The sequence below is a fragment of the Panthera uncia genome (genome assembly GCF_023721935.1).
Source record: "Panthera uncia isolate 11264 chromosome C1 unlocalized genomic scaffold, Puncia_PCG_1.0 HiC_scaffold_3, whole genome shotgun sequence".
Classification (NCBI taxonomy): Eukaryota; Metazoa; Chordata; class Mammalia; order Carnivora; family Felidae; genus Panthera; species Panthera uncia.
The window spans coordinates 34,641,554-34,666,146 of NW_026057584.1; the positions used below are offsets into that span (position 1 = coordinate 34,641,554).

Below are 24,593 nucleotides of genomic sequence, written 5' to 3' on the forward strand. Positions count from 1 at the left end.
ATTCAAATGAAAAACCTCCCATACCAGCCAGAGAAAATCCCAGTGAAAATGGATTTCTTTTCCTTCAGAATTCCTTATATAACTCCTATATCAGTTTTACCGTCAGTGTTAAGAAGTAAAGAACACAGACTGTGAAGCAAGGCTACCACATTTTGTGTCCTAACTCCTTCACTCCCTATCTACGTGGCTTTGGACAAACTCCTTAACCTCTGTTTCAGTTCACTCATCTATAAAATGGAAATAATAATAATACCTGTATTCTTATTTATAGGGATTGAAACTGTTTATAACATACTTGAGAGGGCCTAGCACAAAATTAATACTGTATGATAACTGGTATTTTGAAAGCTAACCATCTTTTATGTATTACTAATAAAATTACAGGTAAGTTACCCAAAAGCAATAAAACAATAGTTATGAATAATGGTCATGTATATTAAGAAAAAAAACACAAAAACAAAACCTCATCCTGATTCTGAAATTTATGTGAGACATTAGTGATCTATGAACAGGAACATACAGACATACCTTATCACCCCCTAGAGGCTGCTACCTAGAAATCAGTATTCTAATCTCAAGTTTTTTAAACGAACCAAGAGCAGAGAGATCTCAAATGACAGATGTCATCTATAATTAAGCTAAGAAGAAGGTACTTACCAAGAATGTTAAGTAATCTTCCTGGAGTTGATAAATATGTACTTCACATTGTATCATAATCTTAATTCATCTTATAATAAATATTTGTTAATAGTAGTTTGTTTAATACGTTTAATTGTTAAGTGTTTAATACATTATGGTTTTTACCATACAAGCTACAGACTATTTGGTGAAGCAGATTTACAAACCAGAAATAGTGTACATTCTATGACATTCTTCCAGATGGATACTAAGTCTGCTGATTCCTGTTACGCATTCAAGTTGGGAGCAAATCAATTTGTAGACTCTGTCATCTTGTTGTCCCTGTATGCTTTAAATCACATGAAGAGGGTCCCTGTCTCTTTCTGACAGGATAATATTAATCTTATTTTCCAAGTGAGCACCCAGCATATCTCGAAGATCAGAAAGAAAACCTCGTTCAGTGTTGCTGTGTTCACAGAGGATGACATTTATTCCTTGGGATGCAGCATCCAGAACATCATGATGGGACATCTCACCTGCCAACAAAGGAAAGAGCAAATACTTAAATATTAGACACAGAGTCTGTGGAATGCTGAACCATAACTGCAGAAACACCAAGTCTTCATCGTGTAAAAAGCAGAACTTTACACATAAATCTAGAAAGCAATGTACAGGTTTATTAGGTGTCTTCCCATTTAGAAAGAGACAGATCATCCCAATGAGAATTCCAAATTCTTTCTCCTTGGCAGACTCGAGACAAGAATCTAAACTCCCGTATGCAATAGTATCTAATACCACCAGAACCAGATCTACAAGAACACCCATTCAAAATGTTTCCATAAGAAGATAAACGAGTACTGCTAAGTCAACTGGGGCTTTCAGAAAATTTCTCATCTATATCAATATCAAATAACAAAATATCTCCAGAAAATCCTAGGTATAGTTCCCAAACACTTCTTTGCTTTGTGAACACCAAAATCTTCAGTATCGGCTCTACTCTAATAAGGATAAAACCAGCTTAAGGTTACTTCTAAATTAAAGACAAGGTAAATACATACATACATACATACATACATACATACATACATACAGGGTATTTATTTTCTTTTAACTTAGGCAAAATTCCTAGAAATTCTGAAGTTACTGGTAGAAGAGAAGCTCCTCTTTTGTAAAAAGGTTTAAAAAAACTCCAGTGTTCTGTATTTTTTGTAATGTTTATTTAGAGAAGGAGCACAAGCACATGCATGGGTGGTGCAGAGAGAATCTCAAGCAGGCTCTGTGCTGTCAGCGCAGAGCCCCAACAGTACAATCTCGCTGTTCATGAGATCTTGACCTGAGCCGAAATTAATAGCCAAGATGTTTAACTGACTGAGCCACCCAGGTGCCCCAATAGTTGCTTTTTCCTATTTTAGAGAGTGTGTGTGTGTGTACGCAAGGGAGGGGCAGGATAGGGGATCCCAAGCAGGCTCCATGCTCATTGCAGAGTCCAACAGGGCTTGATCCCATGACCCTGGGATCATGACTGAGGCAAAATCAAGAGCCAGATGTTCAACTCACTGAGCCACCCAGGTGCCCCCTCAAGTGTCTTGAATTTTTTAAAAACACTATTTGTGAATTTGAGGACTTCTGATTTTACAGCAAAAATACACAATTTAGCTTGTTCATAACAAGTCTAATTTTGAAATATGTTTAGAGCCCTGAAAACATCAAAAAATAAGGGAAAAAGGTTCTTAGGGAAAGGTTTAATCCTCCACACTTTCCTGCTCCCCAATACATGTCAATTTCATATATGGGATATTTTTTTATTCAATAATCTTTTAAAATATCTTAATCTGTAATAGTAAAGATAATAGTAAATAGTAAAGGTAATAGTAAAGGTAAATAGGAAAGTAAAAAGAAGAAAGACACTAAGGGGCCCAGTTAGAAGCCATGCTTCAGGAGAGACAAGTCTGGTGACCTGGACAATTATAAATGCTGTGAGGAGAAGGCATGAAAGGCAGGGCGCGGACAGGGGGATCTGCAAAGACTCTGTACTAGCTGAAGGCAAAGGGAAGAAAAGCCTAGCTTAGGAGGGTAGCTGTGGGAAAGAAGCAAATGAGAATTTATATTTACAAGGAGCAAATCTGCTGGTCTTTCTAGGATACTACCCTTAACACCCTGATACTACCATGTTACACTCAGAGTAAGGGTGATGAACATCAGGAGAGGGCCTATATGCGCCTTTGACCTGGTGCTTTTCATCCCTAAAGTTATACTCAAAGCGACACCTCACAGATCATAGACATCTAAGGTCAGCCAGATAAGAAGATACTTTCTATTTCCCCAAGTAAACAGATAGGAAGGCTATTTTAACAATTTTGAACTGCATGAATTTATCTTATGCACATATTGCTTAGAAGTGTAAACAAAGAAAACTAGGGGTGCCTGGGTGGCTCAGTGAGTTGAGTGTCTCTTGATTTTGGCTCAGGTCATGATCCCAGGGTCATGGGATGGAGTCCCACATCAGGCAACATGCAAAGTATAGAGCCTGCTTAAGATTCTCTTTCTCTTCCTCTGCCCCTCTCTCCCACTTGTGCACTCTCTAAAAACAAAGAATAAAAACAAAAACATTTTAAAAGTCTCTTTCAAGCCGTTTAAAAAAAAAAGAACTAGTTTTAAGAAAGTCGTCATAAGGAAATAATCACATCCCCCAAATTTAGAGATATACCGCAAAACAAATGGCCTATACTCTTCAAAAATGTCAATGCTCTGGACAGAGCCGAGAAACTCTTCTAGATGCAATGTGTGCTCACAGATTAGGTATCAATCAGAAAAAGAAATGCAATTCTAATCATTTGGCAAAATTTAAATATAGACTACATATTAAGTAAGTGTCTTAACAATCCTAAATTCCTGTATTTGATCATTGGTCATAAAAGAAAATGTCCTAACGTTAAAAACAAAAAAAAAAGGGGGGGCGCCTGGGTGGCTCAGTCGGTTAAGCGTCCGACTTCAGCTCAGGTCACAATCTCGCGGTCCGTGAGTTCGAGCCCCGCGTCGGGCTCTGTGCTGACAGCTCAGAGCCTGGAGCCTGTTTTGGATTCTGTGTCTCCCTCTCTCTGACCCTCCCCCGTTCATGCTCTGTCCCTCTCTGTCTCAAAAATAAATAAACATTAAAAAAATAATAATAATAAAATAAAAAAAAAAGAAAAGAAAATGTCCTTAGTTCTTAGGAGATATATGCTGATGCTTCTGGGATAAAAGGTCATGTATGAAATTTATTACAAAATGGTTTCGAGGGAAACACATAAATAGAAATATATTTATATGCACACCCATAGATATATATTTATACACATACACACACAGAATATGTATGTAACACAGAATATGCAAATGTAGCAAAATACAACCATTAGTGTACAAAGTGCCTCCAAATCTTCTGAATGATGGGCCTTGTACCTATTAGATGTTACCCTCAAGGACAGAGTATAAAGCTGAACAATTACCATCTGATAGAAATGCATACTGGAGGTTAAGGAGAAAGCAACAGGAGGGGCACCTGGGTGGCTCAGGCAGCTGAGTGTCCGACTCTTGATTTCAGCTCAGATCAGGATCCCAGGGTCTTGGAAATGAGCCCCACGTCAGGCTCTGTGCTGACTGTGAAGCCTGCTTAAGATATTCTCTCTCTCTCTCCCCCTTTGCCCCTCTGCCCCTCTCCCCTGCTCATTCTCGCTCTAAAATTAAAAAATGAAGAATTAAAAAAAAAAAAAAAAGGATAAAGCAATAGTAATTGGAGAGGAAGGCATGACCATCAGGGCAGGAGCCAGACAGTTCCAGAAAAAGCTTCTCAGAGGAGGTATCTTGAGCTTATCACTACAAGTATAAAGAAATGGGCAAGGAAGGCATTCTAGCCAGAGAAAACAGCAGAAGGCTGCATGAAAGAGGATGAATGTTCAGGCCTGACCAGGACACGTGAAGGAAACCACTAAAGACTTTTTAGCTAGGATAATACTATATACCATCAAATTTGTACTTTTGAAAAAAAAGTTTACTTGAGGGTTGTATGTGGAAGACTTAAGATTAGATTTAAGTATTTCACGTAGAAGATGATGCCTGAATAGAGATAAGAGGAAAGGCTCTATAAAGATTCTGGATGGGGTGCCTGTGTGGCCTAATTGGTTGAGCATCCAACTCTTGATTTCGGCTCAGGTCATTATCTCATGGTTCATGGGTTCAAAAATAAATAAACCTTAAAAAAAAGATTCTGGAGCTAGAACTGATAGGAACTAATGATTGGCTTTAGTGGCTTTAGCTAAGGTGGAAAGGTAGACAGTGTCCCGTTAACAGACATGAAATCTATGAGAATGTTTAGGAAGAACACAGGTTAAATAAATACTGAACACAAGTTTTTAAGATAATCTAACAGTAAATTGTTTAATGACTTTTTTTTCCCTCTAAAAGAATATGGTCTAAATTTACTAGTAAAAAAAAAATAATAAAAAAAATTAAAGAATATGGTCTATCTCCAATTTCAGTGCAGTTCCTATTTAGTTCAGGTTCTAACAACAGGTATTAGATCCATCTATATGCCAGGTGCTGGCTTAAAAACCTGTTGTTTTTTTTTTTCTTATAAAAAATAAAGCTGGGAATGATATACACAAAAAAGAAAAGGAGACCCAGAGGCTATTGTACCTGTGAGGTAAAGGTCGGCCTCTACCCCCTGCAGCACGGTGCTCCCAGAACCAGCACACAGGGCCACGACTCTGACTGGAGACTCTTCAAAATAAAGGAAACAAGAGACCAACACATTATAATTCCCCTTCATTTTAATATTATAATTTGTATCAATAATCTTTCACATAATGCAGACTTTACTCCTGGTCTCATTACCAGTAAATGAACTTTGCTTACTGAATTTAAAAAAATAATAAAACACATCTTCATATAGACAGATGATTCTTTGGTATTGCAAAAATAACCCAATGCAGGGCTATTAATTCCTTAAAACAGACATAGCTGTGCACAAGCCCACATAAGGCTGGTAAAGTGACCATCCTGGTTTTCCAGGCAACAGTGAGAGATAGGCAGGTACCAGCTCCTTCTCAGGTGAGGGACTAAAAGGGCTAGTTATAGGAATGCTACAAACTCATTTGACATGTATTTTTAAATATCATATTTAACTCAAAAGAACAACCTCTAAGGAGTTGCTGTAGAGTAAAATAACAGAAACTTTGAAGCCCAAATCCAACAAGTATTTAGCACTTAAGGCTTCTAGAATGGACACTTCATTACTGGTCATTCCATCAGTGGTATTTTAAGAGAGAGGCTGAGGGTGCCCTCTGCATGGAGAGCTCTGGGACCCCCTGGCCTATACCTATTTCAGGTACAGCTGTGCTGCCAGGGTGCCCCCTGTGCAAAGCACTCAGGTTCCCCCCCACCAGTCCATGCCTCACCTCAGCTCCACAGAGCGCACAGAGCACCCTGGAACACTTGGCTTACATCCACTTCAGCTTCAGTTATCCTGCCAAGGCATTCTCTGAGAGCCTTAGGACCACCCCAGTCCATGCCCACTTTAGCTCCAACCATCCCACCAGGGCAGCTCCAGCACTGAGTGCCCTGGGAGTCTGCCCATGCCCAACACCATTCCAGCCAACCAAAGTCAGCAGGCACACAGTCTACTCAGGGATGACCATACATAAGACCATTCCTTCAAGTTGGGGAGAAGCAGCTATTCTGCATAATTCATAGAAGTGAACACAGAAAGTCAAGCAAAATGAGAAGACAGAGGAATATGTTCCACATGAAAGAATAAAATGAAACTTCAGAGAAAGAACTAAATGAAACAGGGAGAAGTAATACTCCAGGTAAAGAGTTTAAGGTAATGGTCATAAAGATGCTCACCAGACTGGAGAGAAGAGTGGAAGAACTCAGTGAGAACTTCAACATAGAGACAGAAAATATTTTTTTAAAAAAAACCTATCAGGGCACCTGGGTAGCTCAGTTGGCTGAGCATCAACTTTGGTTCAGGTCATGATCTCGCGGTTTGTGAGTTCAAGCCCCACAATGGGCTCACTGCTCTCAGTGCAGAGCCTGCTTCAGATCCTCTGTGTCCCTCTCTCTCTGCCCATCCCCCACTTGTGCTCTCTCAAAAATAAACAAAACATTAAAAAAAACCCTACCAGAAATGGAGAATATAACTGCAATGAAAAATACATTAGAGGGAATTAACAAATGCAGAAGAACAGATCAGTGATCTGAAAAACTGATAATGGAACACAGCCAACCTGAACAGAAAAAAAAAAAAAATTTTAATGAGGATAGGTTAAGGGATCTCTTCAACATCAAGTGAACAATCATAGCATGTATCGGTCTCAGAAGGAGAATAAAGAAAAAGGCAGACAATTTATTTGAAGAAATAACAGTTGGGAAGCCTGGGTGGCTCAGTCAGTTGAGCGTCCAATGTCAGCCCAGATCATGATCTCACAGTTTGTGAGTTCGAGCCCCATGTTGGCTTTGCACTGACAGCACAGAGTCAACTTTAGATCCTGTCTCCCTCCCTCCCTCCCTCCCTCTCTCTGCCTCTCTCCCACTCATGCTTGCTCTCTCTCAAATATAAACATTAAAAAAAATTTTAATAAAAAATAAAAATAAATTTAAGAAAAAAAGAAAGAATAGCTGAAAACTTCCCTGACCTGGAGAAGGAAACACAGAGAGTCCAAACAAGACACACCCAAGGAGATCCACACCATGACACATAATAACTGAAATGTCCAAGACTAAAGATAAAGAGAATTTTAAAAGAAGTAACTGAGAAGCAAAAAGTTATTTATATGGAAAACTCTGGAAGGCTATCAGCTGATTTTCAGCAGAAAGTTTGCAGGCCAAAAGGGAATGTATCATGATATATTCAAAATGCTAAAAGGAAAAAAACCCACCATCAAGAATAATCTACCCAGGGGGTACCTGGGTGGCTCAGTTGGCTAAGCATCCAGCTCTTGACTTCAGCTCAAGTCATGATCTCATGGTTTCATGGGTTCAAGCCCCACATTAGGCTCCATGCTGACACTGCGGAGCCGATTGAGATTCTGTCTCCCTCTCTCTGCCCCTCCCCTGCTCATGTGCTCTGTCTCTCTCAAAAAAAAAAAAAAAAAAAAGAATAATCTACCTAGCCAGATTATCATTCAGATTTGAAGGAGAGATAAAATGAGTTTCCCAGACAAGCAAAAGTTAAAGGAGTTCATCACCACTACACCAGACTTACAACAAATGCTAAAGAACTTCTTTTAAGGAGAAAAGAAAAAGCCATAATTAGGAAATAGTTATGAAGAAAAAGATGTAAAATATGATGCCACACACAACATGCAGGAATAAAAAACAAGTCCTTTTAAAAGGTGTTCCAACTTGGGGTGCCTGGGCAGCTCAGTCAGTTGAGCATCTGACTTCAGCCCAGGTCATGGTCTCATGGTTTGTGAGTTCAAGCCCCACATCAGGGTCTCTGCTGTCAGCACAGAGCCCGCTTCAGATGCACTGTCTCCCTCTCTCTTGGCCCCTCCACTGCATGTGCGCGCTCTCTCTCTCAAAAATAAACAAACATTAAAAAAAAAAAAGGTGTTCGAACTTAAGTAACCATCAATTATAGATGGCTATATATTTAGGGTCCTATAGAGAAACTTTCTGGTAACCACAAACACAAAAATCTGTAACAGATCCACAAAAACTGAAAAGAAAGCAAGCCAAGCATAACACTAAAGAAAATTACCAGTGACAACGAAAGGGAACAAGAGAAGAAAAAAGGAACAGAAAAGAACTACATAAATAACCAGAAAACAATTAACAAAATAAAAATAAGCACATACCTATCAGTAATTACTTTAAATGTAAATGGTGTAAATGCAACAATCAAAAAATATAGGGTGAAGTGAGTCTCCTGTAGGCAGCATATAGAAGGGTCTGTATTTTATCACTTCAGACCTAAAGATACATACAAACTGAAGGAAAAGGGATGGAAGAAGATTCCATGCAAATGGAAGCAAAACAAAACAAAACAAAACAAAGGTAGCAATACAAAATAGACTTTAAAACAAAGATGTAACAAGAGAGAAAGAAGGCATTACATAATGGTAAAGGAATCAATGCAAAAAAGGATATAACAATTATAAATATCTCTGCACCCAACATTGGAGCACCTAAATACATAAAACAACTATTAACAGATATAAAGAGAAAGTTTGACCATACTATCGTAACAGTAGGAGACTTTAACACCTACTTATATTGATGGATAAATCATCCAGGCAGAAAATCCATAAAGAAACAGTGTCTTTGGACAACACATTAGTGTTAGCAGATATATACAGAACATTCCATCCCAAAACAACAGAATATACCTTCTTTTCAAACGTACATGGAAGATTCTCCAGGATAAAACATGTTAGGCCAAAAAAGAAGTCTCAATTGGGGCGCCGGGGTGGCTCAGTCTGTTGAGTGTCCAACTTCGGCTCGGGTCATGATCTCACGGCGTGTGAGTTCAAGCCCCGCATCGGGCTGACAGCTTGGAGCCTGGAGCCTGCTCTGGATTCTGTGTGTGTGTCTCTCTCTCTGCCCCTAACCCACTTGCATTCTGTCTCTGTCTCTCTCAAAAATAAATAAAACATTTAAAAAGAATTAAAAAAAAATAAGTCTCAATAAATTTATGAAGACTAAAATCATATCATGCATCTTTTCCAACCACAATGGTAGGAAACTAGAAATCAATCACAAGAAAAAAACTGGAAAAAAACCACAACCATGTGGGAGCTAAACAACCAATGTGTCAGGGCGCCTGGGTGGCGCAGTCGGTTAAGCGTCCGACTTCAGCCAGGTCACGATCTCGCGGTCCGTGAGTTCGAGCCCCGCATCAGGCTCTGGGCTGATGGCTCGGAGCCTGGAGCCTGTTTCCGATTCTGTGTCTCCCTCTCTCTCTGCCCCTCCCCCGTTCATGCTCTGTCTCTCTCTGTCCCAAAAATAAATAAAAAACGTTGAAAAAAAAAAACAAAAAAAAAAACAACAACCAATGTGTCAACAAAGAAATCAAAAAATACAGAGACAAATGAAAATGAAAACACGATGGTCCAAAATCTTTGGGACACAGCAAAAGCAGTGAAAGGAAAATTTACAGTGATACAGGCCTACCTCAAGAAACAAGAAATATCTGAACAATCTAACCTTATATCTAACAGAATGAGAACAACAAAACCCAAGGTTAGTGGAAGGAAATAAAAGATCAGGACAGAAATAAATGAAATACAGACTAAAATAAAAAAAACAATAGAAAAGATCAAGGAAACCAAGAGCTGTTTCTTTGAATAGATAAACAAAAATTGATAAACCTTTAGCCAGACTTATCAAGAAAAATAGAGGACCCAAATTTAAAAAAATCAGAAATGAATGAAGTAACAACTGACAAAACAGAAATCCAAAGAGACTACTATGAAAAATTATATGCCAACAAACTGAACAACCTAGAAGAAATAGATAAACTCTTGGAAAAACACAATCTTCCAAAATTGAATCAGGGATTAATAGAAAATCTAAACAGACTGGGGCACCGGTGTGGCTCAGTTGGTTGAGTGTCTGCTTCTTGATTTCAGCTCAGGTCATGATCCCAGGGATGTAGGATCAAGTCCCATGATGGACTGAGAGTGGAACCTGCTTAAGATTCTCTCCCTTCCTCTGCCCCTCTCCCCACTGATGCACACACTCTCTCTCTAAAGTAAAAACAAATAAAATCTGAACAGACCAATTCAATGAAATTTAATGGGTAATCAAAAAACTCGCAACAAATACAAGTCTAGATATATAGATGAATTTACCAAACAAGGAAGATTTGATAGGTATTCTCCTTCAACTATTCCAAAAAATAGAAGAGAAAGGAAAGCTTCAAATACATTCTACAAGGTCAACATTACCCTGATACCAAAACGAGACAAAGACACTCCCAACCTACAGGCCAATATCCCTGGTGAATATAGATGCAAAAATCCTCAACAAAATACTAGCAAACCACATTCACCAATACATCCACCACAACCAAACTGAATTAATTCCAAGGACGCAAGGATGATGCTTCAATATTCAGAATATCAATGTAAAACACATTAACAAAGCAAAGGATAAAAATCATATGACCATCTCAATAGGGGCAGAACAGGATAAAATTCAACATCTGTTCATGATAAAAACCTCAAAGTGGGTTTAAAGGAAACATACCTCAATATATAAAGGGTATATATGAAAAGCCCAGAGCTAACATCATACTCAGTGGTGAAAAACAGAGCTTATCTTCTAAGATCAGGAACAAGACAAGGATGCCCACTCTTGCCACTGGAAGTCCTAGTCATAGCAATCAGACAAGAATAAAAGGCATCCAAATTGTTAAGGAAGAAGTGAAACTCTCACTATTTGCAGACAACATAATAGTATACACCAGAAAACCCCAAGACTCCACCAAAAGTAATAATAAATGAATTCAATAATGTTGCAAAATACCAATTAATACACAGGAATCTGTTGCATTTCTATACACTAATAATGAAATAGCAGAAAGAGAAATTAAGAAAACAACTCCATTTATAACTGCACCAAAAAGAATAAAATAGGAATAAACTTAACCAATGAGGTCAATGTCCTATACTCTGAAAACTATAAAACACTGATGGAAGAAATTGAAGGTAACATAAAGAAATGCAAAGATATTCCACTATCATGGATGTGATGAATATTGTGAAAATGTCCATACTACTGAAGCAATCTACAGATTCAGTGCAATCCCTATCAAAATACTAACAGTAGTTTTCACAGAACTGGAACAAATAATACTAAAATTTGTATGGCAGCACAAAAGACATTGAAAGCAATCTTGAGAAAGAACAAAGCAGGAGGCATCATCATACTACCCAATTTCAAGATATACTACAGGGACACCCGGGTGGCTCAGCTGGTTAAGGGTCCAACTCTTGATTTCGGCTCAGGTCATGATTACACAGTTCATGGGATTGAGCCTCACATCAAACTCTGTGCCAACAGCGCAGAGCCTGCTTGGGATTCTCTTTCTCCCTCTGCCCCTCTCCCCTGCTCATTCTCTGTCTCTCTCTCTCAAAATAAACATACGTTAAAAATAAGATATACTACAAAGGTTTAATAATCAAAAAAGTATTGTGCTGGCATAAAAATAGACACATAGATCAATGAAACAGCTGAGAAATATACCCCCATTTATATATGGTCAGTTAATCTTCAACAAAGGAGGCAAGAATATCCAATGGGAAAAAGTCTCTTCAACATATGGTGTTGGAACAATCCTAAAATTTGTATGGAACCACAAAAGACCCGAATAGCCAAAGTAATGTTGAAGAAGAAAACCAAAGCAGGAGGCATCACCATCACAGACTTTAGCCTCTAGTACAAAGCTGTAATGATCAAGACAGTCTGGTATTGGCACAAAAACAGACACACAGACCAATGGAATAGAATAGAGAACCCAGAATTGGACCCACATATGGCCAACTAATCTTTGACAAAGCAGGAAAGAGTATCCTGTGGAAAAGACAGTCTCTTTAGAAAATGGTGATGGGAGAACTGGACAGCAACATGCAGAAGAATGAAACTGGACCACTTTCTTACATGATACACAAAAATAAACTCAAATGGACAAAAGACCTAAATATGAGACAGGATACCATCAAAACCCTAGAGAAGAAAACAGGCAACAACCTCTTTGACTTCAGTCCCAGTAACTTCTTACTTGGTATGTCTCCGAAGGCAAGGGAAATAAAAGCAAAAATGAACAATTAGGACCTCATCAAGATAAAAAGCTTCTACACAGTGAAGGAAACAATCAACAAAACTAAAAGGCAACCAACAGAATGAGAGAAGATATTTGAAAATAACATATCAAATAAAGGGTCAGTATCCAAAATCTATAAAGAACTTGCCAAACTCAACACCCAAAAAACAAATAATCCAGCGAAGAAACGGGCAGAAGACATGAACAGACACTTTTCCAAAGAAGATATCCAGATGGCCAACAGACACATGAAAAGATGTTCAACATCATTCATCATCAGGGAAATACAAATCAAAACCACACTGAGATACCACCTCACACCAGTCAGAGTGGCTAAAATTAACGCAGGAAACAACAGATGTTGGCGAGGATATGGAGAAACGGGAACCCTCTCACGCTGTTGGTGGGAATGTAAACTGGTACAGCCACACTCTGGAAAACAGTGCAGAGGTTCCTCAAAAAATTAAAAATAGAATTACCCTACAACCCAGCAATAGCACCACTAGGAATTTATCCAAAGGATATAGGACTGCTGAATCACAGGGGCATATGTACCCCAACGTTTACAGCAGCGCTATCAACAATAGCCAAATTATGGAAAGAGCCCAAATGTCCATCAAGTGATGAAAAGATAAAGAAGATGTGTTTTATATACACAATGGAATGACTACTTGGCAATGAGAAAGAATGAAATCTTGTCATTTGCAACAACATGGACGGAACTGGAGGGTATTATGCTAAGTGCAATAAGTCAGTCAGAGAAAGACAGATACATATGTTTTCCCTCATATGTGGAATTTGAGAAACTTAACAGAAGACCATGGGGAAAGGGCAGGGGGAAAAATAGTTTCAAACAGAGAGGGAGGCAAACCATAAGAGACACTTAAATAGAGAACATACTGAGGGTTGATGGGGAGAGGGGAAAATGGGTGACGGGCATTGAGGAGGGCACTTATTGGGATGAGCACTAGTGTTGTATGTACGGAATGAATCATGGGAATCTACTCCCGAAGCCAAGAGCACACTGTATACACTGTATGTTAGCTAACTTGACAATAAATTATATTTTAAAAATAAATAAATTAATTAAAGAAAAACAATAAAGTTGGTTATCAATAGAAAAAACAAACAAAAAAACAAATGGTGTTGGGTAAAGTGGACAGCTACATTCAAAAAAATGAAAATGGACAGCTTTCTTATACCATACACAAAAATAAACCCAAGACAGTTTAAAAACCTAAATGTGAGCCCTGAAACCATAAAACTCCTACAAGAACACATAAGCAGTAATTTCTCTGACACCGGCTTAGAAATACTTTTCTAGATAGGTCTCCTCAGGGAAGGTACACAAAAGCAAAAATAAACTATTGGGACTACACCACAATAAAAAGCTTTTGAACAGCAAAGGAAACCATCAACAAAATGAGAAGGCAATTTGCTCAATGGGAAAAGATATTTGCAATGATATATCCAATGACAGGCTTACATCCAAAATATATAAAGAACTTCTACAACTCAACACTATAAAAAAACAAATAATCCAATTTAAAAATGGGCAGAAGACCTGAAAAGACATTTTTCCAAAGACATACAGATGGCCAAAAGACACATGAAGAGATGCTCAACATCGCTAATCATCAGGGAAATGCATACCAAAACCACAATGAGAGATCACCCACACTTCTCAGACTGGCTGAAAACAAAAAGACAAGAAATACCAAGTGTTGGCAAGGATGTGGAGAAAAAGGAACCCTCATGCACTGCTAGTGGGAACATTACTAAGTGCAACCACCGTGGAAAACAGTATGGAGGTTCCTCAAAAAATTAAAAATAGGAATACATATGACCCAGTAATCCCACTACTGGATATTTATACACAGAAAATAAAAACACTAACTTGAAAAGATATATGCACCCCTATGCTTACTGCAGTATTTAAAAGCCAAAAATCAAGACTACAAGACTCGGAAACTGCAGTGGATCACTTGGCATCTTGCTGTAAAATGCCATCAGTATTATAAAATAGAATACTTGCATTGTAATTGGAATAATAAAAACTTCCGGCGCCCTTCCTGGCCCATGGTAGGACTGTGCTTCATGCCCTGACTTGTGCTCAAAATGTGATTCATTCTAGACAATGATTTGAACAGATAATGTATCATTTCTGGGTTAATGTTTAACTGATGGTCCAAGACCATCCAAAACTCCCCCTCTGCAACAGCAATCAGTGTACGATGAGTAGACTTCTTCTGCTGACTTGAAATGAACATGGAGTAGGAATGAGACAAATCTTGCTTGAGCCAAATGAGATGTACACCACAGCATAACCTAGCCCACCTGGATTGATAAAATAAATCAGTCAGCCCCCTGTGAACTAACATGTTTCCTGTCACATTACTACAACCCAAACCATCAACTTTTGCCCAAATACTATGTAATACTACATTATTAGTAGGTACACGGCACAAATAAATGGGTCATATTTACCTAAGGTCCTTCCTACCCCAAGAGCAAGGCGAACATGAGCTAGTTTAAGGTGCCTTTTGATTCGCTCAATCATGGTTGCCAAGGAAGCAGGCTCATCCAGTGTGCACAACCGTCCCATCCCAGTTTGTGGAAGTGGAGGCTGAAGAGAAACACAAGTTAGAAAAACTGTCCATCTCAGTCCTAGAAAACATACAGCAAATACCGAGATCAATAAAACATGCACACTGTGAGCTTACTACAGCCAGGTCCCGGTTGAAGTTCAAGGATGCAAGCCTGACAAAAACATTCTCTGACTTCTAGGAGCTCAGTCTCCTGAGAGGCAAATGTTTAGATAACTAATCACAATAAAAGTGTTTAAATACAAGACAGGAACCATTTTATGGGAGCACAAAGAAATGACAAAATAAATGAGCTGGGACTTGGGGTGGGGATACTTGGAGGAAGTGGAACCAAAGGTTTTGCAAAAACGTAGGCCTCCCAGACCAGAAAAAAGTAAAAAAAAATGTATAATAATAATAAAGGGGGTGATGTCAAGTATAGTGTGGTAGGAAAGGGATAGGGTGAGATGTGGAAAGGTACGAGCTCAGAGCGGTTCCAAGAGCAGATGCTACAGCTGATGTGCAGAGCAAGGGATGGAGACAGAGGCCATGGCCAGTACACTATGAGAAAAAGCATGGACTGTCGCCCTTCTGGTGCCCACTAGGGAGACTACTCTTCTTTTGTCACCTGGGATAGGAGAGTTTCAACTACTGTGGTGACAAAGCACAACTTTTCAACTACTGTGGTGACATAGAGAAGAGAAACATTCTATAGATTTGGGGACAGAATCAGCAGGCATGGATTTATGAGAGGCAAGGGAGAGCTCTGTAAACTTAGAAAATCAGGCAGAAGATGATGCCACCAATGAAATAGAAAAAAGTAATATTCAAAGGGAAGGGGAGATGTGGGAATAAGGTCAATATTTGTATATACTAAATTATATGTGGGATCCATTAAGTGGAACAGAGAGTTCCAGGAAATATGGGTTCATTTTTTTAAGTTTTTACCTTAAGAAAGCATTCTGAGCCAGAAAGTAAAGATGCAGAAATCACCATATGAATAGCTGTCAAGTTAAAGGAGCAAATAGAATGGTCCAGGCAGAGGGTATAAAAGTGATAGAACCTGTAACCGAGTCTCTAACCCTAAAAAGTACTATATGATACTGGGTTTCAACCATACTTCAATAAAAAAACATTAAAAAAAAAAAAACTACCACACTGGGGCACCTAAGTGGCTCAGCTGGTTAAACGTCCAACTTCCGCTCAGGTCATGATCTCATGGGGGGGTTCGAGCCCCACATCAGGCTCTGTGCTGACAGCTCAGTGCCTGGAACCTGCTTTGGATTCTGTGTCTCCCTCTGTCTCTGCCCCTCTCCCACTCACACTCTGTCACTCTCTAAAAAAAAATAAACATTTATTTTATTTATTTTTTTTTTTAATTTTTTTTTCCAACGTTTTTTATTTATTTTTGGGACAGAGAGAGACAGACAGAGCATGAACGGGGGAGGGGCAGAGAGAGAGGGAGACACAGAATCGGAAACAGGCTCCAGGCTCCGAGCCATCAGCCCAGAGCCCAACGCGGGGCTCGAACTCACGGACCGCGAGATCGTGACCTGGCTGAAGTCGGACGCTTAACCGACTGCGCCACCCAGGCGCCCCAAAAAAATAAACATTTAAAAAAATACACACAAAAAAACCACACAATACTACACTTCTATAACCTGAATGTGTCTGCCCCTGCACAAATTCCTATGTTGAAATCCTAACCCCCAAAGATGATGGTATTAGCAGGTGGAGCCCTTAGGGGGTACTTAAGTCATGAGAGGGGAGCCCACATGACTGGAATTAGTTTATAAAACAGATTCCAAGAGAGATCCTTAGTGCTTCCCATTACGTGAGGACACAAAGGGAAGGTACCGATGATGAATCAGGAAGTGGACCCTCTCCAGATACCACTCCAAATCTGTCAGCACCATGATCTTGGGAATTCCCAGGCTCCAGAATTGTGAGACATAAATTTCTGTTGCTCATAAGCTATCCAGTCCAGGGTATTTTGTTATAGCAGCCTGAATGAACTAAAACCTCTACCAACACTTTTCCATTCCTGGAATGTCTCCCTTTCTCAGTACAGTATATTTTCCAGGGTATTTTATGTCCTCAACACTACCTTGTGCTTCTTTAGGTAACAGTTAACAGCGTGTTGATATAACAACTTACAAATGAATTTGCCAAACAAAAATGCACAGTATATATTTTTATTACCTTCTCCAGTAACAGAATTTCAGTCTTCTGATAGAATTGTCTGTTCTGGGAAAGAAAAGCCATCACCTGTAACAAAGCCTCCTGACTACAATTCAGACTAATCCGTGTTTGTTCTTCATCATCAGTCCTATTAAAAAAAAAAAAAAAAATCACTTGCTGTTCTAGGATGAGTATAAGTAAAACATATTATAAACAATCCACACTTTACAACCTCCTATAATTAAGATTAGATTTACATGAAATTTAGGGGACGCCTGGGTGACCCAGTCAGTTAAGCCTCTGACACTTGGTTTCAGCTCAGGTCATGATCTCAGTTTGTGGGTTCAAGCCCTGCATCAGGATCCTTGCTGACAGTCAGAGTCTGTTTGGGATTCTCTCTCTCCCTCTCTCTCTGCCCCTCCCCCACTTGCACTCACTCTCTCTCAAAATAAACTTAAAAAAAATTTTACATGAAATTTAGGTTGCAATCCCAAACCAAACCATTTTCAAGAATACTTTTTTTTTTTTAATTTTTTTATGTTTATTTATTTCTGAGACAGAGAGAGACAAAGCATGAGCAGGGGAGGGGCAGAGAGAGAGGGAGACACAAAATCTGAAGCAGGCTTCAGGCTCTGATCTGTCCGCACAGGGCCCGACGTGGGGCTCAAACTCACAAACTGCGAGATCATGACCTGAGCCGAAGTTAGTCGCTCAACCGACTGAGCCACCCAGGTGCCCCAAGAATAGTATTTCTCAAGGGACACCTGGGTGGCTCAGTCGGTTAAGTGTCAAGATTCTTGACTTCTGCTCAGGACATGATCTTTCAGTTTGTGAGTTCCAGACCCCTGTCAGGCTCTGTGCTGACAGTGCGGAGCCTGCTTGGGATTCTCTCTCTGTGCCCTTCCCCTTCTCGTGTTCTTTCTCGCTCTCTCAAAATAAGTAAACTTAAAAAAATAAAATTAAATAAATAAATAAAAATATTTTTCAAACTTCAGCATGCATCCAAATCTCCTTGTAGACTTATTAAAATAGAATGTTGAGCTCCACCCCACCTCCCCAGTTTCAGATTCAGTAGATCTAGGTGGGGTCTTAGAATTTACCTAACAAGTTCCAGGTGATGCTGATATTGCTGGTTCAGGGACCTCACTTTGAAACTACTATTCTAGAATTGTTCCTAATCCCAGGTATGCATCAGAAATCTGCTAGCTTCTTAAAATGATAGCTACTGGACCCTTCTACAGATCCAGTGAAATAGAACTTCTATGAACTTCTATGATTTGCCAAAGCAAATCGAATTTTTTTCCCAAATGAAGGGCTTTTTATTTTTGAGACAGAGAGAAAACACGCACGCGCACACACACACGCACGCACGCGCTCAGGGCAAGGGCAGAGAGAAAGGGAGATAGAGGATCCAAAGCAGACTCCAAGCTGACAGCAGTAAGACCGATGTGGGGCTCAAAGTCACAATCCATGAGATCATGACCTGAGCCAAAGTTGGACACTCAACCGAGCCACCCAGGTGCCCTCAAACTGAATTTTTTTAAGGCCCAAAGAAGTTAATTTTTCAAACCACTGAAACAAGAATCTCCTGGACAGATTTTTCAGGCAAACCCCATTCTAATTACATAGCTTTAGGATGAAGCCAACGTTCTGTAGGGGGTCTTGAATGACCCTGAGAAGCAATGCCCTGAAGTGTCTCCAAAAACATTGGCATCAGAAAAGTTTTGTATTTAACCATAAACTCTAAAAATATAATCATAGAATTCTAGAGCTAAAAGACACCTTAAAAGAATCTGGAAGAGTAGTTGTCAACACTGGAATCATCTGTAGAGCTTTGACAAGAAAAAAGGAAAAAGTGCCTGGACCCCAATCTAATCACAAAACCCAGATATCACCCATAATAAGGAAAAACTAAAACCAAACTAAATGTGCATCAGTTTTAAAAAAGGGAGGAAGGCACCTAGGTGACTCGGTCGAGTGTCTGACTCTTGATTTCGGCTCAGGTCATGATCTCTTGGTTTAATGAATTAGGAGCCCCACATTGGGCTCTGCACTGCCTCCTTGGGATTCTCTCTCTCCCTTTCTCTTTGCCCCTCCCCAGCTCACACTGTCTCTGTTTCTCTCAAAATAAATAAACTTTTTAAAAAAGGAAAAAGTTCATTAGTTAGGAAGAGAAATGCTTAAAGAAAGTCCAGTAGATCCATAAGAAACACTACATAGCAGTTAAAGAGATCTTCTATACCTACATAGAAAGATCTCTAAGACCTCTTGTTCAGTAAAAGGGGCAAATGCAGCATGCCATTTAATTAACAATAAAAAAAAAAAACCCACAAAAATCTGCATTTCTCCATGTTCCTGTATGTGTTTAGAAAGATACCCACTTCTCTGAAAACAAAGGAAAAGGTAACATGAATTGAAGATACTGGAATTGAGTAGAGGGAACAAGGAGGACTTTTACATTGTTTGAAATTTTCATGTGTATCTTTTTAATTTCAGTACTTACACAGTATTTCAATATGGTAAAAGACATCCATAACTGGAATCTATACAAAGTCCTGGAAACAATTTTTCTTGAGGTTTTTTAAATCCCTCAACACTATTAGAAAGCATTTGCAATAATTTTATTACAAGGTATCTACACCTAAAAACCACTCACAAGAGTCCCTTTTTGTTGTAGCCTGGAACAGATCTCCATCTTCTTAAAGTTATTATATTCATCTTTGTTTTTTTTAAACAATTATTAAGTTCCAGCTTTGTGTAACTTGTCTCCTAACATGCTTCAAAAGATGTTCGGATAAATTAGCTTCAAAGAAAATCCACTAAAGGCACCATTTTGATATCTCTGCCCTAAATAAATGATTGGCCTTTTAAGAGGCACCTGAATGTCTTCTTCCGTTAAAGTGTTTGAGAATCACTGATTTGCTTGAAACTGGTAAGAGTAAACCTATGTAATCAGTGAGTCAGTAGGGTTTATCTATATACTATAAAGTAAAAACCACCTTTCAACATTATCAGGGGAATTAGAAACGTTGTAAATAAAAGGCATAGTATAGTCCCTCCCACCTAGAAAATAGTGTTACTTGTCATTTTTATTGTTTCAGGAAAAAAAAACCCATGGTTCTTCTGGAGCACCTACATGCAAATGAGAAGTATACTGCCTCGTAAACCCACCCTGGGGGGAAACAATTTGTTTCAGTTCACAATACTAGAGTTATAGAATTTATAAAGAAGATCCTTGCAGATAAGTACACACAAAAAAGAAGAAAAATATATCATACCTAGTAGAAAAAGAAGTGATAGAAATATTTGCAATTTCTTTCACTGCAGAAATGACTTTGTCCAGGTGTTGGGTGGAGTTAACACTGAATTCTACTCTGTGGGTTCCCCCCGTTGGGTAGTTGGCAGCTTTGGAAGGATGTATGGGCCTGGAGGTGCAAACTCCTAGGAATAAAATTGTGTTTTTTTTTTTTTTTTTAATTAAAAAGATAAACTATTATGGACAAAATTTTAAGAAATAAGCTTTTAGAAACTGATGTTTATATAATATGCACACATATATATATCCCTTACATATACATCCAAAAGTCCCCATAATCTAGTGATTTAGTATTGACATAAAATCAAATTTATTTTCAGAATTATTTTCCAGAAGACTGTTAAATACCACAAAAACTGGACTCATGAAGTTTTAGATGATACATAGAATTGTGACTGCTTACTAAATTTATTCAGGTAAATCATCATTCAGGTTGCAAATGCTCATAACCTACTTGACCACATTAATTCAGATTATGTCATCATAAAAGTTTCAACCCCAAATGAGTAAATGAAAATAACTAACTAAAAATAAAGCTAAAACACATAGGCTGAATTCTGTCATTGTGCTGGGCATGAGTAAGCATTCAGTGAAAATCTGATTTCTATCTAACTGACATACAAAGAATATCCTGGAGAGATCTGAGATTTCAGAGCTCAATTTAACAAGCACTTCTTGAATTTCTGGGTGCTAGGCACTGTGTCACGTGAGTGAGGACTCACAAAGCTCAGTCCAGCAATAAAGATTTCCTATGCTTTCCTTATTAAGGATGAAAATTTAATTTCTCAAATGCAATTTAATGGCCAGATTTCACAACATTATTTTTAAATATATAAAAATAGAATGGTACCCACATCTAAAGCAGTTAAAATTCTACTAGAAAGACATTCTAAAATTTCAAAGCATTCGTAGGGAAAATATTAAACATGAAAGAAGAGGCTTCTCACCAAGCCCTTTAGCCAACCAGCTATTGACTCCCTGGGGTGCAGCATCATAGGCTGTGTGAGGAGAGTAAATACCAACTCTGTTTTCCAGAGCCTGAATCACCAGGCGCTCCTTCCAGGTTTTCCAGGTTATGTGCGTCAAAGGTCGGAAAATAGGCGGATGGTAGGAGAGAATAAGATCTGACTTCTTTTGCAGCGCCTCCTCCATCACTTCCTCGGTCAAGTCATTGGTAAGGAAGAGTGTGTTTACAGTGTGTGGTGGGCTTGGTTCCACCAGTAATCCAACATTGTCCCAACTCTCAGCAAGTGAGAGGGATGCAAAGTCATTCAAGGAGGAAAGGAGAACCTTCAAATCCATGAAGGAACGGGAAGAACTGCAGATCAGGGAATGAACAAGCCGGATTGTTGTGGGAGTGAGGAGTACACGAGATAACATACAGAAATCAGGTAAAACTGGGATGCTTGGGTGGCTCAGTCGGTTGAGCGTCTGACTCTTGATTTCAGCTCAGGTCACGATCCCAAAGTTGTGGGATCGAGTTCTGCACTGAGCTCCCCACTGAGCATGAAGCCTGCTTAAGAGTCTCTCTCTCTGCCCCTCTCTCCTGCTTGCACACTAACAACAACAAAACAAAACAAAACAAAACAAAACAAAACAAAAGGGAGAGAAGAAATCAGGTAAAATTGAGTATCTGAAGTCAATACACAGGAAATGGTACACATGTACACTTTAAGCCTGGACCTTTGAGGTAGCAAAGCATATGAGCAAAAGAACTATGTGACTATAGTCACATATCCCTGGGTTCAAATACTGATTCTGCCACTTACCAGCACATGATACCTTAGGTAAGTCACTTAGCTTCTCTGAGGCTGTTTTCTCATTTACCAAATGGGAGCTACTATAACCAAAATCAAAGGCCATCCATAGAAGCAAATCAATTAAGATGTGTAAATCACCTAGCACAAGCCTGGTACATAGTACGCATTCATCCCCACTTCCTCAGCCCCCAACACAAAGTTCTTTTTCTCCCCATCCTTGCTTCAACCACCCTCATCCCTTTTCCATTACTCTAAATACTATCTTTCCTTACAAGTTTCCTTCAACTTTTTATTTATTTTGAGAGAGTCAGAGAGAGTGCAAGTGGGGGAGGGGTGGGGAGAGGAATGGTGGGGGAGAGAGAGAGAAAATATCCCATGCTGTCAGCACAGAGCCCAACTCGGGGCTCTCACAAACTGGGAGATCATGACCTGAGCTGAAATCGAGTCAGACACTAACCAGCTGAGTCACCCAGGTGCCCCATCCTTTAACTTCTTAAATAAAGCTTTTTTTCTTTTTTTTAACATTTATTTTTGAGAGAGACAGTGTGAGCAGGGGAGGGGCAGAGACAGAGAGGAAGAATCTGAAGCCAGATCTGTGCTCACAGCAGAGAGCCTGATGCAGGGCTTGAACTCAGGAACTGTGAGATCATGACCTGAGCTGAAGTTGGACACTTAACCAATTGAGCCACCCAGGTGCCTCAAATAAAGTTTTTCTTGGGGCGCCTGGGTGGCGCAGTCGGTTGAGCGTCCGACTTCGGCCAGGTCACGATCTCGCGGTCCGTGAGTTCGAGCCCCGCGTCGGGCTCTGGGCTGATGGCTCGGAGCCTGGAGCCTGTTTCCGATTCTGTGTCTCCCTCTCTCTCTGCCCCTCCCCCGTTCATGCTCTGTCTCTCTCTGTCCCAAAAATAAATAAAAAACGTTAAAAAAAAAATAAAAAAATAAAAAAAAAAAATAAAGTTTTTCTTAATAAACATCTTCAGTGTCTAGCCCCTATACAAAACACTGTTAATTCCATTAAGATTCTAGGAACATTTCTGTTTTTGAAGAAAAGCATTCATTGTATGCACAATAATTAACAAGAAAAGCATGGCCAATTGTAAATTTTACCAAATTAGTCATAACCCAGTAATTTCAAAAACAAATTCTTTCAACAAAAATGTTTAACAAATTTGTTGAAAAAAAACTATTTTTTTCAGCAGAAATGTTTACTAAGAGATGTGAGTACTTGTTCAGTATCTGATTTGAATGGGGCGCCCGGGGCGGGGGGGGGGGGGGGGGCTCAGTTGGTTGAGTACCCAATTCTTCTTGATTTTGACTCAGGTCATGATCCCAGGGTCCTGCGATTAAGCCCCGTGTCAGGCCCCACGGTGCCTGCATGGAATTCTCTCTCTCCCTCTGCCCCTCGCCCCGCACGCTTTTTCTTAAAAACAAAAACAAAGAAATGATGCAGAGCCTACAAAATCCACTGGAGCCTAAGGTCTCGGAAGACCTTCTAAAGGTCCTTATACCACTTCCACTCTCGAATTTCCAAGTTCTGATACTGCCCCACTTTCCAGACTCTTCTAAATCTGGCAGGCCTTGAAAGTGAAGCCCTAGTGGGCCACCATACCACTTTTGAGTTATTTACTGCTAAATTTGAAAGAACCCTTGTAAATAACATAGAACACCCTCCATTTTTAGAAAACCGAGAAGCTTGACGCAACAATTAACAATGGGAGGCGGCATAGCATTGTGGGTTGGAGGACCCATTCTGAAACGCAACGAACTCCCAGAACCACAGCTGTGTAACAAATGTCTCAACCTCTGCTGTCTCACCTTCTTTAGAATGAGAATAAAAGTGCCCTGCTTATAGTGTTGTCACAAGATTTAACCGTACAGCTGGGAACAATGCCTGGCCTAGAGTAAGCACTGTTTTTAAAATACATTAGTAGGGACCACTTTACAGCCTGCGAACTGCACCCTCTTACGTTACTTTATCTACCTGACATTTCAGTCCCACTTCAGACCTTTTCCAGGACAGTGACGAGACCAGGCACTGGCAGAAACTCCTGAGTTAGGACCCCTGCTCCCCTGGTGCCCTATGCTCTTATGCCACAAGGCAGTTTCCTGCCCCTGTCTCCTCCTCTGCCTCCTTTCACAGACGCAATCTCACAACTCTAACAATTTACGCTAACCTGGGCCTGGCCAAGCGGGAATAAATACCCCAGGACTCACCAATTCTCCTCTAGCACCACTTCCGGTCCTGCGCAGGGACTCTTGGCATTGCAAGATGGGGCGGGGGAAAGGAGCTGGGCGGAAGTGGTCCTTCCCATTTTACGTCTGAACCC

The 24,593-nt window shown here is 39.6% G+C and overlaps 1 protein-coding gene across 3 annotated transcripts; it reads right to left on the reverse strand.

The window, feature by feature from the left end:
- Positions 1–751: 751 nt before the first annotated feature.
- On the reverse strand, positions 752–24,570 carry NIF3L1 (NGG1 interacting factor 3 like 1). 3 transcript variants are annotated; one of them, XM_049615895.1, is made up of 7 exons: positions 24,481–24,566; positions 21,454–22,063; positions 20,469–20,631; positions 17,212–17,338; positions 14,912–15,050; positions 5,293–5,376; positions 752–1,154 (listed from the first exon to the last, which is right to left on the reverse strand). In XM_049615895.1, exons 2-7 carry the CDS (start codon positions 21,884–21,886, stop codon positions 970–972), a joined length of 1,131 nt encoding a protein of 376 aa, XP_049471852.1. In that variant the 5' UTR covers positions 21,887–22,063; positions 24,481–24,566; the 3' UTR covers positions 752–969. The 3 variants fall into 3 exon arrangements, with proteins under 3 accessions (XP_049471852.1, XP_049471853.1, XP_049471854.1); XM_049615896.1 differs by having other exon boundaries at positions 21,454–21,824; positions 24,481–24,549; XM_049615897.1 differs by lacking the exon at positions 14,912–15,050 and having other exon boundaries at positions 1,063–1,154; positions 24,481–24,570.
- Between the last annotated feature and the right edge of the window lie 23 nt (positions 24,571–24,593).